The sequence below is a fragment of the Poeciliopsis prolifica genome, unplaced genomic scaffold (genome assembly GCF_027474105.1).
Source record: "Poeciliopsis prolifica strain line A6 unplaced genomic scaffold, Auburn_PproV2 SCAFFOLD005, whole genome shotgun sequence".
NCBI classification, from domain to species: Eukaryota; Metazoa; Chordata; class Actinopteri; order Cyprinodontiformes; family Poeciliidae; genus Poeciliopsis; species Poeciliopsis prolifica.
The window spans coordinates 19,102,711-19,118,779 of NW_026562380.1; the positions used below are offsets into that span (position 1 = coordinate 19,102,711).

A 16,069-nucleotide genomic window follows, 5' to 3' on the forward strand; every position below is an offset into this window, starting at 1 on the left:
TTTAATAATGATTAATTTAACTTAAGAGATTTTCACAGATTTATCCAACGTTGATGGTGAATGAGCTTTTTGTCAGATCCCAGAACAAGCAAATAATTTATTCCAAGAGCTTTTCTTTGATATCATGGAAAGACTTCTTGATTTGAAACATAAACAGTATGATCTGTTGAAAGCATTTCTATTGTGAACAATCAGGATGTCGTTCTGATCTGATAACTAACTTAAATGTCAAACAAAAACAGAAGCTAATGCAGTTCAAGAAAGAGGAACAGCAAAGGGTTTACATATTAATTTATTCACATACACATGCTCACAAACGGCTATAACTGCACAACAAATCATTTTTTTTGCACACAGTTGGGAATGTTCATTATATGTTTATATCATCTTATCGACAAAAACTTAATGTAATGTAAACTTACACCTTTATGTGATAGGGGCCAGTGAGCCCATAAAAGGAAATATGGGAAAACATACAACAAACTTCTGATCCGTTTCATATCCACATCTCTGGGTGGATTTTCTTAAGAGGTTTGAATTTGATGCGATTGGAAAAAAACCCAACAAATTAACAGCAGCTTTCTGCAAGCAACAACAACAAAAAAACAAACAACACAAAAAAAAAAAAAACATGACGATAAAAGCATTTTCAGTTAATAGCAATATGGTACTAGGAAGTTGAATCAATGACGTTTAAATTTGTCCCTTAATTTAGAAATATAGATGCAACTTTCTTTACCTGGTTTGTTTCTGGAGTCAACGTGTGTTGATCGACAGAAGGTTATAATAAATAAGGACTGATCTCAAACTACTATGATATGTTCACCAGTTTGCACTTAAAAACAGATACTAGAACCACCAACACTTTCCACTCTTGACTGGAGAATACAGATAAACTACAGTACAACCACATATTGGAAAGGTCTGTCCTCTTCCTGAATGAGGGTGAGGGGAGGGTGGAGGTGCTGAAGGCGGAGGTGATTTACAGACAGAGTTGACCTGGAGGCGAAAAGTGAAGCTTGAGATAAGACAAGCCGAGGCTTGACGACCCAAGCTGTCGAGACCACCAGGGTGAAAGATTGTAGGTGAGGAGAAAGGGAGGGAAAGAAAAAACAAAAGGAGGAGAGAGGCGGACCTGAACGAGCCTTAGTGGCGAGCGGCAGATTCTCTGGGGTAGAACTCAGCCAAGGTACTCTGAGGAATCCTCTTCAGCATCTCCTTGGGGAAAATTCGCAGCAGCTGCCAGCCGATGTCCAGAGTCTCGTAAACCGTCCTGTTGTCGTACGGACCTGAGGGAGACCGGGGCCACAGACGTTAACCACACAGAACCCCATACGCCACATCCACTCAAACAGTTCAGAGAGGCAAGACGGTGGCTGAGCAGCAAACAATTATACGTTTAGTTTTAAACCCAGATCAAAGGCTGATTTCAAAGATCTAGAGATCCAGGGACTTGGCCAAAATTTAAGGGCAGAAATTTACAATGCACAACTTCATCACAAGTTATTGTTCTTCGTTTCTTACCCTGAGCAATAAAATTCTTCTCAAACTTCTGAAGGAACTCCAGATAGAGGAGATCATCAGAGGTAAGGGCCTCCTCTCCCACTACAGCCTTCATGGCCTGGACGTCTTTACCGATGGCGTAACAGGCATACTGGAAGCAAACACAGGAACTCATCATGGTCTTGATGGCTGCTCACTGGCCACACCTTAAACCAGCGGTGCCTGGAGGGCTGGCATCCTCCACGTTTTAGCTCTCTCCAGGGTTTAACGATCAAATGACGGCTTATCAGGAGGTCTAAGAAGAACCTGCTGAGGAGGTTGTTGGTACCACCAGGGAGGAACTAAAACGTACAGGTGCCCAGACGGGATTTAGACGGGATTTGTTACCAGCTGGTTGGACACATCGGCGTGGTCTTTCCTGGTCATCCCTTCGCCGATAGCTGACTTCATCAGACGGGACAGCGAGGGCAGCACGTTAATGGGTGGGTAGATCTAAAACACAGTGTGCAATGAGCAGGCAGGCCCCTGATGTAAAAATCTATGATTCAAGTCTGTTCTGGGAAACTTTACAAAAACTTCAGCATTCATGTTCACCAATTGGACGCTTCAAACAGATGTGCAACTGGTGGGACTGATTCCCTGTAATGAAATTCCACCTAGCCCAGTCGCAATAAATCACCTAATCCATTAATGATGATTGAAAACAAGTTCAATGATTCCCATTTGCATGATTTATCGTTTTTCTCTGTCACTTTTTCTACCAAAATCTGAATGATAAAAGTCTTCCGTTTTTATCATTCCAGCCCTTTCTTTGAAGCGCAGCTTTGTTTACATGCTTCAGAATTAATTGCATTTGTTGTGTATTTATTTTGGATATTTAAAATTACTTCCTGTTGCAGTGTTAAATGTTCTTTAGGCTTTACAATAAATCTTATTAATCTTTGACAAAGGGTTCTTGCATTATTACGCCATTTCCATTACATTACTTTAAAATGGTCTAAAAACAACAATACTATTGTTTATCACAATAACTCGTGTCAATTTATCGCCAGCAAAATTTATCTGGACTAGCCAAATCACAGATAAATAAGGTTCAGAATTTTGGTTTGTTTTAGGCGACGAAGAGCAAGAAATGTTCATGTTATATGAAGAACTTCTGAAATTCTCCTACCTGTCTGTTGTGCAGCTGTCTGTCAACGTAGACCTGGCCCTCTGTGATGTATCCAGTGAGATCAGGAATTGGATGGGTAATGTCTGGGACACAAAACCAAAAGTTCCCACAATTCAAGATGCGCCTTGAAAAAATACATACAAACCCCAGCTGTATTCAACAACTGTGGTAGAAGAAATATTTGACTAAATTAGACAATCGTGCTTCCTAGTAGTGCCGGGGGAGGCTGGTCAAACCGTAGTCTAAATAAACTCCCAAGAGCTTCGGGGTGTGTTGTTGCTGCTGCTCACCGTCGTTGGGCATGGTGAGGATGGGGATCTGGGTGATGGAGCCGTTCCTTCCCTCTACTCGCCCGGCACGCTCGTAGATGGTGGCCAGGTCAGTGTACATGTAACCGGGGAAGCCTCGGCGGCCGGGCACTTCCTCTCGAGCAGCAGAGACCTGACAGAAAAAAAAAAAAATGATATTTTGTCAGAGAACACAAGAAACCATTACTTCTCAGTTAAATCTTCTCTTCAGTCACTTTCTGTCCTCCCACTGAGCTCTGTGCCGGGACTGATTCAGAGTTTCAGATAAAAAATAAAATTCTATCAAGACAAATGAAAAAGGAAAACAGCTTAACATTTCAAATAATGTCCTTTATTAAAGCTGATGTATGTAACTTATTTTAAAAAAAGTTTTTTGCATATTTGTTAGAAATATCACAAACTCATGACTGTACAATATCATGGCATAAGAGTACAAAATTGATAACATTTATTCAAAGTTTCTTACTTTGTTGTTTGAGCCAACAACTATTCCAGAAAAATAATTTAAATCTTATATTTGGTGGGGGGGAGTTATAACTTCTTAATGAAGCATCATCAGAGGCTAACATCCGCTTATTCATGATGTAAATTTTGCTTTCAGAAGCTCCGCGGAAATTACCGCAAAAAGCTGACATCAAGTCAAGTGAAATGGGAGTAAGAAGGTAAGAAAATGCATCCCATTTATCCTTGGATTCACAGGTTAATGGGCACGGTGCACTCGTGAACAGTCGACTCAATGCGACAAAACTCAACCTTCACATATGAATGAGAATGGAAGTAAGTGATGATGTCCTGGCTCTTTGTATGGACTGAATTACCCATGAAGCTGTCTGGCTATTAGCTGACAAATGCTGCAGCTGTACACAGACCAAGGTTATGGCCAACCACCACAAAAAGGGAACATGCACGTACAACATTTAAAGACCTCCATTTTGCCGGCGACGCATTGAGACGGTGAACAGTACGACACGGGAAGGAGGATTCCAGCGCCACAATGGGCAGAGACGAGAGGCTTGAATTCTGCTCAGGTTCCTGAGAATTCATTTGTTTTCCCTCCGTGTGCTCTCAGTCAGGTCTTTTGTGTTGAAGTTTTTCAGTTTCGGACCATGTCTGGCTTTATTCTCCCCCTTAGAAATTCCGCAAATTAAACATTTTAGTTTGCTCGTTTGTTTTGTGTGAAACGAGACAAAGTGTTTTACTGCAAAGTTGTTTCTTTACTTTTCCCAGAACACTAAAGAAGAGTGGAAATACACACCAAAGAAAGTCCACACTCTGTACAAAATAAAACTGTTCACCAAAGTGGAAGAGCGTATAAACGGAGGAGAAATCCAAGGTTTCTTACTTCAGTAGTTCCACTTACAGAGTCTCAGCTCTGTGGAGTCATCCACTCCCTGAGCTTTGCACAGTGGAATTCTTCATACATAAAATAGATCCTATTAAAAATGTAATTCTTTGTATATTCATGGTAAGAAGGTCATCAAATAACCGAGTTATCCAAAGTATTAGCTTCATCTGTCCCATCAAACTGTGTTTCGCTTTTAAACTAGTTATTTAAAAGCAAAAAAGTTAAGTTCTATGTTTACAACTTTCTTTAATTGCCTTAATAAATTAAATAGCTGCTTTCACTGGTAACACTCTATTTGATGGGGTGTCCATAAGACTGACATGACAGTGTCATAAACATGACATTCGTCATGAACATGAAGGAGCCTTTATGAATGTCTGAGTGTTATCATGAAGTGACATTCAGTAAATAATGACACTTTTAATGCAAAGTTGCCACTTTTAAATGGTCTTTCAATGCAACGCTTAGGGAAACTGACACTGTCATGTCAGTCTTAATACACATCCCGTCAAATTAAGTGTTTCCCTTTACCTACTTTCTCCGAGAGCTGTTTGAGAAGTTTGAGTCAGGTCTTAGAGCTCATCATGGTGAAGGAAAAAAGCAACAGTGAAAGTCACTAATTTCATCCAGTTGTCAACACTGTTCTCTTAGAAAGGCCTGATGATGGAGAACAGCACTGGGCTGTTTGGCTCCTGCTGGACAGACTCCAGTTTCTTCATGTCACTAGTGAATCCTCTTCACTCTCCAGGGTTACTTATAAAGCACCACAGGGTTCAGTGGTTGGGCCAGTTCCATTTCCAATGCTTTCACTTGCTACAATGACCACTGCACACACATCAGATGTTGTAGAAATGATTCTCGTACCTCTCTTAGGGCTTCAGCATAGGAGCTCATGTCAGTGAGGATGACCAGAACGTGTTTCTCACATTGGTAAGCCAGGTACTCTGCTGTGGTCAACGCCAGGCGGGGTGTAATAATGCGCTCAATTCTGGTAGGGAACAGAAAACATAAAACACTCAATTTTGCTAAACCAAAGAAAATAAAATAAAATGGTGTTCCGGTGTGAAGCCAATAAAATAAGCAGCAGAAAACAGTAAACGGTTTCTATATGTATCTCACGTGGGATCGTTAGCCAGGTTGAGGAAAAGGCAGACGTTGTCCATGGAGCCATTTTCCTCAAAGTCCGACTTAAAGAAGCGAGCGGTTTCCATGTTGACCTGAGACAACACAAGGTCATTAAGAATCTTTTGTTCTAGAACCAATATTCACACATTTTATCAGAAATGCTGTTGGGAAGATCAGATACGTTTAAAGATAAAAGTTTGATCTCTGAGCATTGAATATCAATGATATATTATTATTCTGTGCTGAAAGAATAAAAAAATAAAAATAAAAAAGAATAATGAAATAAAATTATAGCTAAAGGGAGATAGTTTCAAAATCAGAAAGTGATGTAACGTATTTCTAACATACTGATCACAGAATCTTATTTGAATTTTAAACCTTGTGTATGAAGTTTAAAACCTGGGGAGGGGTTGGGGGGGCAGGGGCTGCCCCGCCATGGTTGCAAGTACAGCTTCCCAACTTGATAAATGATTTGATTTTGCTGATGTACCCTCTTGTTCTACTGCAAAGCAGTTTATCTGATTCATAAACATAAATTCTCTTGCTGAAAGCATGAAAGACCAACGCTTCAGCAAAACACGCCTCTTCTAAATGTCAGACCTACATTTTCTCATTTGTGGTCATTTACAGTAAACCACCGGATGTGATGAGTTCATTCTTTCATCTGTTTACTTGACTGAAAGGAAATAGAATTAAAAATTGATTCAGCCATGTCCCCCCAGTTAAACAGTAAGCAGCGTTTCCCTCAGTGTATTATAAGCCTGGCGGGTCACCAGGTTTTACTTGTGCCCCCACCAGGCTATAGGCATCGTTAATTTATTAGTTGTTTTTTTGTTTGTTTTTTCTTAATGATTGTATTTTTAAAGACCTTATAGTTGGTGCTCAGGTATTAATCTCCCAGTCTTCCAGAAATGCATAACTATACAATTATATTTTTAAATTTAATTTAACTTTTGGAGGATGATTGATGAAGAATGGTACAATAACAGGATACATTTTCCCATACAAAATTTGGGTACAAAATTCATCATAAATTTGTGTCAATTTAATCAGTAAAACAGTTAGATTATTTGGTTGACCAGGCACTGAAAAAAGAGAATATTATCACGATAGATGTTGAATTATCAAAGCTGAATGAGAGACAGAAAAAAAGCCAGAACTACACAAGAGAGAAAAAAAAGACTATTAATGCTTTCCGTTTGGTCCCCTCCCACCCATGCTACAATAAACATATGCGGTGCTGTTACAATATACACCATTTCCTTTTGAAAATGCACATGCATGCCTTTTCACATGCCACTGCCAGAGTAATCCCAATGAAAGGCAGGACAGATCAGCGTTTAGCTAGAGAGACACAAACCCTTGTGTACATGTATGTGTCGGGAGAGGGTCAAGTTGTCACAAAGGAGGCATTACTGCAGCCAGAAGGAGCAGCTGAGAGGCAGAGAACCTGATACTGCCATGCCTGAAGGTGTGAAAAGACTGTTGAATAAGGAACTTCCCTTCATGGCTGGAGAATATGCTCACAAGTGCAGAAGTAAAAAGATGAACTTAAAGGTTAAATCCACCTGATGAATAAAAGGGAACCCTGGAGAAAGCGGGCAAGGCGTCACCTCAGAGATTAGCAGTGCAAATTCAGGCTGACTTTAGAAATGAGGGCGACAGGAGAGTGGCTGGTTACAAACCTGTCGGATTCAGGATGTCATTTGTTTGCTTACCCCCATGGCTGCAAAGACAATGGCAAAGTTCTCAGCGCTGTAATCCATCACGTCCTTGGGCTTCTGCACGAGGCCAGCCTGGCGACAGATCTGAGCAGCGATCTGAAAGGAGAACAGCACACGTAAAGCTTCTCTTGTGGTTTCTGTGCCAGATAGTTTTCTGGTTGGGTTTATGCAACGCATCAAGGCTGGCTCCAAGTGATTCACATGAAGCATTGTTATTATGAATAGGCAACAGACAAAGAGTCTAAGAAGATATAACTACAATGGAAAAAAAAAAATCTATTAAAAAGCAGACCAATGCGACGGCAACAATAACATGAAGGTGAAGTGAGCCAGCTTTAACAAGCTCTTAGCTCGTCTGTTCGTCCCGAATTCTGTTTCTCCAAACCAAGGGTGGAAATGAAACATTTTCTCCACCAGTCTCTCAGACATTTCATCAGCCACTGTTTTCTTTTCTTTCAATTACAAACCCCATCAGTACAAGCAAATGTATTTATTCTTAACTCTATGAAAACCGGTTCACTGACAATAAGTTCAGCATACATAACATAGCAATTTAACATAACAAAGCACCTAAACAGAGGTGCAGTGCAATAAGCTTACTTGATGTAATTACTAACAGCAAACTTTAACTACACAACCCCAACATTCCTGCAATCATTTCCTATGTTGAACATTTCCACATTTTGGCTTCATCTCCCCCAGATATATGTAGTATTAGTAAATAGTATTTACTGCAGATGTGTAGTAATTTTTAAACATTTTTAAATGGTATCAGCAGCTGTTTTCTAACCGTTTGATTTGTTGTTCCTTATTTATTACGTTTTCTATTGAAATTCCCAATTATTTTTATTACTAAATTATCTCAAAACATGTTTGTTATTAATTCCATGGGCCGTCATCATTCCTGTGTTATCCCCATACCTCTCAAGTCTCCCTTTTATTTTTCTGGGGAAATTACTGTATTTTATCCCTCTCTCCCACCATGCTCTCGAATTAGTATTTTCCTGTAAATATATCTTGACATAGTTCAGAAAACTGGATGGAAGGAAAGCTATGATTGAACCTGTGGTGGGAAAGTCTCACCTCGTTATGAGGCAGCCCAGCAGCAGAGAAGATGGGAATCTTCTGCCCTCTTGCAATGCTGTTCATGCCGTCGATGGCAGATATACCGGTCTGGATCATCTCCTCGGGGTAGATTCGACACTGAGGGTTAATGGGCTGACCTGCGATCGAACACAAACACATTCAGATTTCAGAAGATGTCTTGTTTTTTTCTTTAAAAAGGAAAATCAGCTGTGCTGCAAAACATGCCTTCTATTAACTAAAGAACTGATTCAATTAACTCAAAAAATAAAAAATAAAATCAATATTTCCTCTTTAGATTTGAATCTAGACAGTAAAAAGTTTAGATGACAGTTTCACAGAAATGTCTGGCTAAAGCCCCAAAGCTCTCTCTATGCCAGAGGCCTCGTATTTTCTCCTTGATGTGTTCCTACTCATAACGGTACGCAGTGACATGCCAACGTTGCAACACTTCTTCATTTAAAATGCTCAAAAACCAAACGAGGCCGTACCCATAATGTCCAGGTAGTCTTCGGCCAGAACGCTGGGTCCGCGGTCGATGGGTTTGCCTGAGCCGTTGAACACGCGCCCTGAAAACAAGAGTTTTTTTTTCTTTCCTTTTTTCAGTCAACAATTAATCATGACTTCAGTCTGATAAATTTCTGTCTGATTTATATGGCAGATGAATTCATTACTAAGACAGCAATACAAAGAAATTTATTAGATTACTCCCTCGGATGTCTGATCTATTCCGTTTTCTGCCAAACTCTTAAGACTATAAGTACGGGTCTATTGGCTCTCGTCAAACCCACAAGTAGCAAGTACAAATAATTAATTATATATTCAGGGACATGATTAATGACACTTGAGAAACAAAAGCAGCTTTACTTTCTGTTTGCACTCAAATGTATTTAACCTTGCACTGCACTGAGATAATCACATTGATTGAGACATTCAGGAACATCAAATGAAGCCTTTGATTCAGGGTGTATTTTGTTCAGTTTACCAAGGAGTCAGATGATCCAAGTAAATTAGCACAGAGGAGGTAAAAATGGAAAAAAAAAAACGACATATTATAGCGGAGGTGTCTGTAAATAAAAAGAAACCTCAAAAAACAAACAACAAAAACAGATAAACCTGAATCAAAATGCTGTCTGAGGTTTAATAACTAAATTTAAAGGAAGTATGGGATTTGTACCCAACATGTCTTCTGACACCGGGGTGCGCAGGATGTCGCCGGTGAACTCGCAGGCCGTCTTCTTGGCATCGATGCCTGACGTCCCCTCAAACACCTGCGGCGACACAAACACAGACAGAACGTGCTGCAGCTGAAAACGCTCTCCGTACTGCACTAGAAATGCCACCGTTGTTCACCAATAGACTCGCTGCATGACCTTATGGGTGATCTTCACAGAAATGAGTCTAAGATTCATACGCCTCATCTTTTTAGGTTTATTTGAGGTCTCGTTTTGTTGCTGCTGCAACTCTGTAAACATTTAACCCACATTAGCCAAAGCCGTCTCTCCTGCCTGTGGAAAAAGAAATTGAATGATCCAAACAAACAAAGAAAGTAATTACCAGACACACAAGTGGAAAAACCCAGTGAATAAACACCATTGTAATATCACTGAATGTTCAAGGCAAATAGCTTTTTGTTGCTTCCTGCAAACATGTATCAGCTGGCTTTTTTTTTCTCCCCTTCTTTTTTTTAAGTTTTCAAAACTTTCCATGGTATTCAATCAATAATAAATTATCTGGTGTGGTCAGGAAACACACAGTTGCTTCCTTCTCAAAGTGTTTGAGAAGACGAATGCTTGAACCGTGTTATAAAAGAGATCATGCCTCCATTTACCCGACTTCAACCAAAGAGAGCTGAAAGCTGAGGTTGTGGAGTTTCTGGAAATATCTGGTCCCATAATCCAGGTACAGGGACTTTGATGAAGTAGAAGGAGAAAAAGGCCAATTTTTTCCTCTGTTCGGGAAGGACAAATAAAGCAGACAACACCCGATATGTAATAATAAGAGGTACGACTGTTAATAAAATGAACCTGTAAGTAAAACAAACTGATGGTTCAAATCACCTAGCCTTGTTCTGCCAAAATAATTATTCAATAAATTCCTAACCTAAAAAATACATTTACTCAATAATAGTTTTTTTCCACCTTCTTTCATTTGTGGCACAAGAGCTTAAGAATAAAAGAGCGAAACAGTGTTGAGTTTCTATCAGTGTGGTTATTGGTCGATTATTCTGGTCCTGCAGAGATCGTCCTCCGTTTCTCACCTGAACAACTGCCTTGCTGCCGATAACCTCCAACACCTGGCCACTCCTCCTGGTGCCATCTGGGAGGGTCAGATGAACAATCTCAGCGTACCTGGGGAACTAACACACAGAGGGGGAAGGGTTACGATTTTCAACTAAAGATAATACAACTTTTCAACTAAAAAGCCCAGCCTAAAGCGAACATTTCCAGTAGCCTCACCTTCACATTGTCCAGGATCACAAGAGGTCCGTTTACCCCAGACACGGTGGAATAGGCTGAAACACAAGACATGAATGTATTTATTTAGCAAACATGAATGAAACGAATGAAAACTCAAATCAAGAACCACATTAAATGTTTTTCGGGTTTTACAAATAGAGTTGTGGTTCAACAGAACGTTGAATGAACAAAGAACTTCATATTTTTCGCAATTAATAAAAAGAACTAGATGCCAAAAAAATGCCTCATAAAGATATCTTTGAACAGTAAACCCTTGTATGCATCTTCATGATGATCAGGACCAATGTTAATTAACATTTTCTAACTTTGTCCCAAATATCCTCGCTGAAGTACATTTTTGAACTGCAAGTGATTTTATGTAGAGCTCTCATTTTTCTTTTGCAAAACAAAGACACACTTGCTGTGTGTTTCACAGCAAGTGTGTTATAATCCTGTTATTTGCCGCTTGCGATTGGACATGCAGAGATTAGCAATTGGATACAATTTAAAACTTCAGAGTGCACATCTCCAGAAACAGTAATTTCTCAATAACCAAGAGACAATAACCTGTGGACGAAGTGAAGCATAGGACTCATTTTTACAAGGGCATGACGGCCCTAAATATGTCAATTTTGACCTTTTTACTGTTTAATACTTTTTAAAGACTACCCCGAGTTACCTGTAATCAAGGAGGCTCCTATACAAGCGATAAAAAAAAATACTTCCTGCAGTAAGTATGGCTGCTGGTCTGCACTAGAGCAGACGTTCTTCACAGAATGGGTCAGTGCTTTTGGAAACTCTATCCAGATAGATTAAGGTAGGATGAGAAGAAAATCTCTACCTAATCCTCACGATTTTGTGAAACAGCCGACCTCCCCAGTCTAGTGCTGTCCTTATACAGTTTCTACTTTCATTTGAAAAAAAAATAAAAAATCAATAGTTCAAGGTGCCCACTTATATGTATTGTAGCGATTAAGTACGTGGTTTGCTCTTTAATTTTACAAGGTAACGAGTGCTCAATGGACTATATGTTCATGGGGTGTGAAGGAGCAACATTGCTCATTAGGTTTGGAAAACTTTCTCCACCCCTCTTTTGCTATTTCTGCTCAAGTGCAGCGGTTCTCTGGCTTGGCATGCAACAGCAGTGTGGGTCACCCTGCAGCCTGTTCAGCTGCCAGAGCCCTTTGTGTACAAAGATGTTAATTGGTTCTAATCCGCCACTAGAAGCTGTTTTGGTAGCCTGACCTCGCACCCTGAAGGACATCTTGGTGCGAAATACTAAAGAGCCCATTCAAGTGGCAAAGAAAAGAGGCACAGAGCATTCCAACACAATTCCATTTCCCCATTGAAAGAGAGAGAGTCTCAAAGGGAGAAGGGAAAAGGGGAATAGGTGCTGGGATGAAGATGGGAGCGCATCATCATTCTGGCAATCAATGCACAGCACAAAGCAGTGGCTGCTGTGATGTGCAGCTTCACAATCACATCTTGGCCTCTACTTTAAGGGATTCCCACAGTTGAACTGGACATGGGAATGCTTGCTACCTAAAAGCTGCAGGGCCTCATCGCTGCTGCAAACGAACGCATGCACACAGCGAGAAGCACGGGGCACAAACGAGCAGGAACTGGGACCCACATGTCACTTTTTATTCCAAGTCAGAATTTCCTCTTACTGCTGAGACAACAAAAGAAAAATGCCCCAGACAGCCTCAAACTCAGGAGCTCAGGATCATTCATTTGTCTCTCTTTACATGGTCATGTTGGTTCTTTCATTTTCAGTTTAAATTATGGTGGGACAGACTCTTCAAAGAGTCGTTTAAGTTCAGTTGCAATTTTAGCTACAAATGCTGCCTCTGAAAATCGATCTCTCCGACAGCAGATTCTATTTGACGTTGAACGCTGGAACCAAAAGACATTTTAAGTATCCAAAATAAATTAGCAAAATAACTGAAACAATCAATAAAATTAATTATGAAGTCTTTCACCAAAAAAAAGGCTAATTGAGACTAAAACACCAGACTGAACACTTTATCATCTAATTTTTTGGTAGAAGGAAAGAGGGGAAAGAAAGAGAGAAACAATAAATTATGTAAATGGAAATAATTGAGCTTGTTTTAATGTATTGATTGATTGATTTATCACTGATTGCGACAGGTTGAAAAAGGTCACTGCATTGTTATCATTGAAGGAATCGCAGCAGACAAGTCCCATGGATGGGGGCTGACGTAGCAGATCTGATTGGAGATTTGTGAATTTCAAAATGCAGCCGTACTTCCCCAAACACACCGGCCAGTTTTTTTTTTTTTTTAAGATGAGGAATATGGGGAAGTGAATCATGAGCGGTCGCACCATTCACGAGGTCTGGTGTCTCTTCATGCTATAGACAGAAATAGTGTCAAAGCCCAAGCTCACATTTTAATGTCCTTTTAGAAGAAGAATAAAGACATCCGCCCACTGGACTTTTCCACTGACAAGCTAGCTGCTTAAGCCTTATTAGAATGTGAATTGCAGAGGTGTTTCAACACTGATTTTATAGAAATTACTTTCGTAATGACAGATGAAACATTTGTTTACCATGACTACATTATTACCAATAATTAAATCTTCACAAAGAAGTATAGTGCCTTGCTCGTTTCCTTTTCATCTCGCTAAATGACAGAATGCAACACTAAAACAAAGACGAGCCATTTCGCCTGCTAATAGCTTTTGTCCCATTTGACATGAGAGAGACAAAGGCCTCTTAAAAGAAAAGACAAGGTCTGATGAGAAGTCTCCTTATTTGTTTATTTTCCAGCTCCGTCTCGACAAGGCTTTTCACTGGCTTTATGCATTAGACTGTTCACAAATTAATATAATAGTGAAAAAGCACCTTAACACTGTGATCTTATAGGCTAGTGCTTTGCGAGAGTACAACGCACAGCTGTCATACTTTCATTCTGCACCAAACAAGTAACAGTGAAGAGATGCACAAAATGGGAAAGAAGGTTTGGGGTTATTATAACCAACCAGAGACCTGGTCATGTCGGAGCTGGAAATATGCAGCATGCAGCTCAAAGGAAAGCAATGTGAAGTAAAACAACTCAGGATTTTTTAGTATTATTTTCACGGAATTGCTAAATAAACATCCATCCATATATATTATCTTATAATATGGTGCTGCTGCCTATCTCCAGCAGTCAACAGGCGAGAGGCGGGTTCACCCTGGACAGGTCGCCAGTCCATCGCAGGGCAACACAGAGACAGACAGGACTCACAACCATGCGCGCACACACACGCACGCACGGAGAATTTAGAGAGACCAATTAACCTGACAGTCATGTTTTTGGACTGAGGGAGGAATCCGGAGTACCTAGAGAGAACCCACGCATGCACAGGGAGAACATGCAAACTCCATGCAGAAAGACTCTGGGCTGAAAATCAAACCCAGGACCTTCTTGCTCCAAGGCAACAGTGCTCCAAAATAAACATAAATATGTAAAATTGAAATGCAGGGTTTTTCAGTGCTTTTTAAGAGTGAGGGTATATGTGCACTAGCTCTGAGATGGAAGGTTAATATGTCAAAATTCAAAAATACTTTATTAATCCCAAAGGGAAATTAAATGTTTTCATAACTCATTAATTTGGATTCTTCAAAGAGTTATTGAAGATGGTGATGGCTGAATCTGAAAAAACCTCTGACTGAAGATGCTCTGTCTTCCCAAGAAAGTCTTGTGATGAGCGTTGTCCATTATTTTCTCAACCCTACGAAGATTGAATAATCTTTGCTTTTGATGTGCTTTCAATTTTTCTGCAGAGCTGGACTAAATGCAGAACCACTGGCTCTGATATAACAGCAGCTTTCGATGGTTTGGCTCTCTGATGAGAGAATACATATTCAGACTCTTCCATCTGACTGCAGCTTATATTTATGTCAGAGCAATCAAGCAAATATCACAGAAGAAAACCATTTGCAGGCTGACAATGTTAAACATCTAATACGGAAGGAGGTAGAACGTCACGTCATCAAAATGGATGGACGTCTTTTATGCTGACTATTTCTGGCTTTATGTTGGTAGGACGAGGCCAGCAATAACAATAATAGTAGTAGAAATAACAACAACAATAATACACTTTTAGTTTTGATTGCTCTTAGTTGTCTGTCAACTGAACCTCGCTCTGAGAAAGCGGCAGGATTTATTTCACAGCAAGCACGTGATCGAGTCACATGACCGACCATCCGTCTGTCACCTGATTTATTAATCATGCTAGCGATCTTTGATTTCAGCCCAGAAGGAGACCCCACGAGTTACTGTGTGCACACAGAGGTGCTGGACCAGGTCTTACCGATGCAGATTTTCATTCAGCAAAAGCCTGCTCGTTGTCTCATTCATCATGAGCTGAGCAACACAGCGAGCTAATCCTCTGTCCTGACGGCTAACATTTGGACTGGGCTCGTCGTGCTGAGATGCAACTCGATCAACAACTAAAACACTTTTGTCCCCGACTCCAGTTCAAGGTGCATCTCTGTGAAAAACCCAAGAAGGTTCATTTTAGGTCGCTCAGTTCTTGTTTTAAGGGAGAATCGCTAACCAATGAGCTAGCTTGGTACAGATGCTACTTGTTATCAAAGACGGTAATCACTGCGAGGTTTAATGCAAAATGTAACAAACGCTCCTTTAGCAGTACGATCAGGAAACGATCAACTCATTCCTCGTGTAAATATTTAGCAATTAGTATATAAGTATTTATACTTCTATCATGTTCGAAATTAAAATCAGCTTCATAACTTCTTAGCTCTTGGTACAAAGAAGTGATGAAACTAAAATAAATAAATACAAACTTTCCCAATCAATAACAAAAAATAAGTCGATGTTAAAAATAAGATATTTCCGCAGCCCACTTTGCCAGCTCACAGCAGAACTAAATGTCGACCAGCAAAGTCGCAGCTCTTTTAGCTAGCACGGTTACATCATTCATGGGTTTTAAATCTGTCGTCTTAACACTTACGAACTGCATATTGGCAGGAAGTGCTTCCCATAAACAGCTCGCGTCGTTCACGTATTCAAATAACATATTTTTATATTTCTTCGGTGTGGCTGCAGCATGAGCAGCAGCCAACAAGCAACGGCCGCAGCTATCTGTAGCAGTTAGCGGCTAACAGTGGAGCATCGTACTTAGCCTCGGCTGGGAGATGTAATTCCTCGTCACGGCCTGTGTGTGTGTCCTCGCAGCTGCTCCGAGGTTGTTCACGTCCATTGCTCGATTTGCCACCAGTGTTGCCATTATGACAGCCGGAGAAAGCTTTCGGTGCTTAATGTGCTGATACGGAGTACCAGAAATGACAGTAGAGGGCAGGTCATATGACAGTCACGAAC

The 16,069-nt window shown here is 40.3% G+C and overlaps 1 protein-coding gene across 2 annotated transcripts; it reads right to left on the bottom strand.

Annotated features, from left to right (window-relative positions):
• Positions 1-274: 274 nt before the first annotated feature.
• atp6v1ba (ATPase, H+ transporting, lysosomal, V1 subunit B, member a) lies at positions 275-16,069 on the bottom strand. Of its 2 annotated transcripts, XM_055029709.1 has the most exons (15): positions 15,869-16,069; positions 10,719-10,774; positions 10,520-10,618; positions 9,437-9,530; positions 8,751-8,828; positions 8,260-8,399; positions 7,171-7,272; positions 5,447-5,544; positions 5,192-5,315; positions 2,965-3,115; positions 2,675-2,757; positions 1,891-1,995; positions 1,525-1,654; positions 1,136-1,289; positions 275-999 (listed from the first exon to the last, which is right to left on the bottom strand). In XM_055029709.1, exons 1-14 carry the CDS (start codon positions 15,975-15,977, stop codon positions 1,147-1,149), a joined length of 1,512 nt encoding a protein of 503 aa, XP_054885684.1. In that variant the 5' UTR covers positions 15,978-16,069; the 3' UTR covers positions 275-999; positions 1,136-1,146. The 2 variants fall into 2 exon arrangements, with proteins under 2 accessions (XP_054885684.1, XP_054885683.1); XM_055029708.1 differs by having other exon boundaries at positions 275-1,289.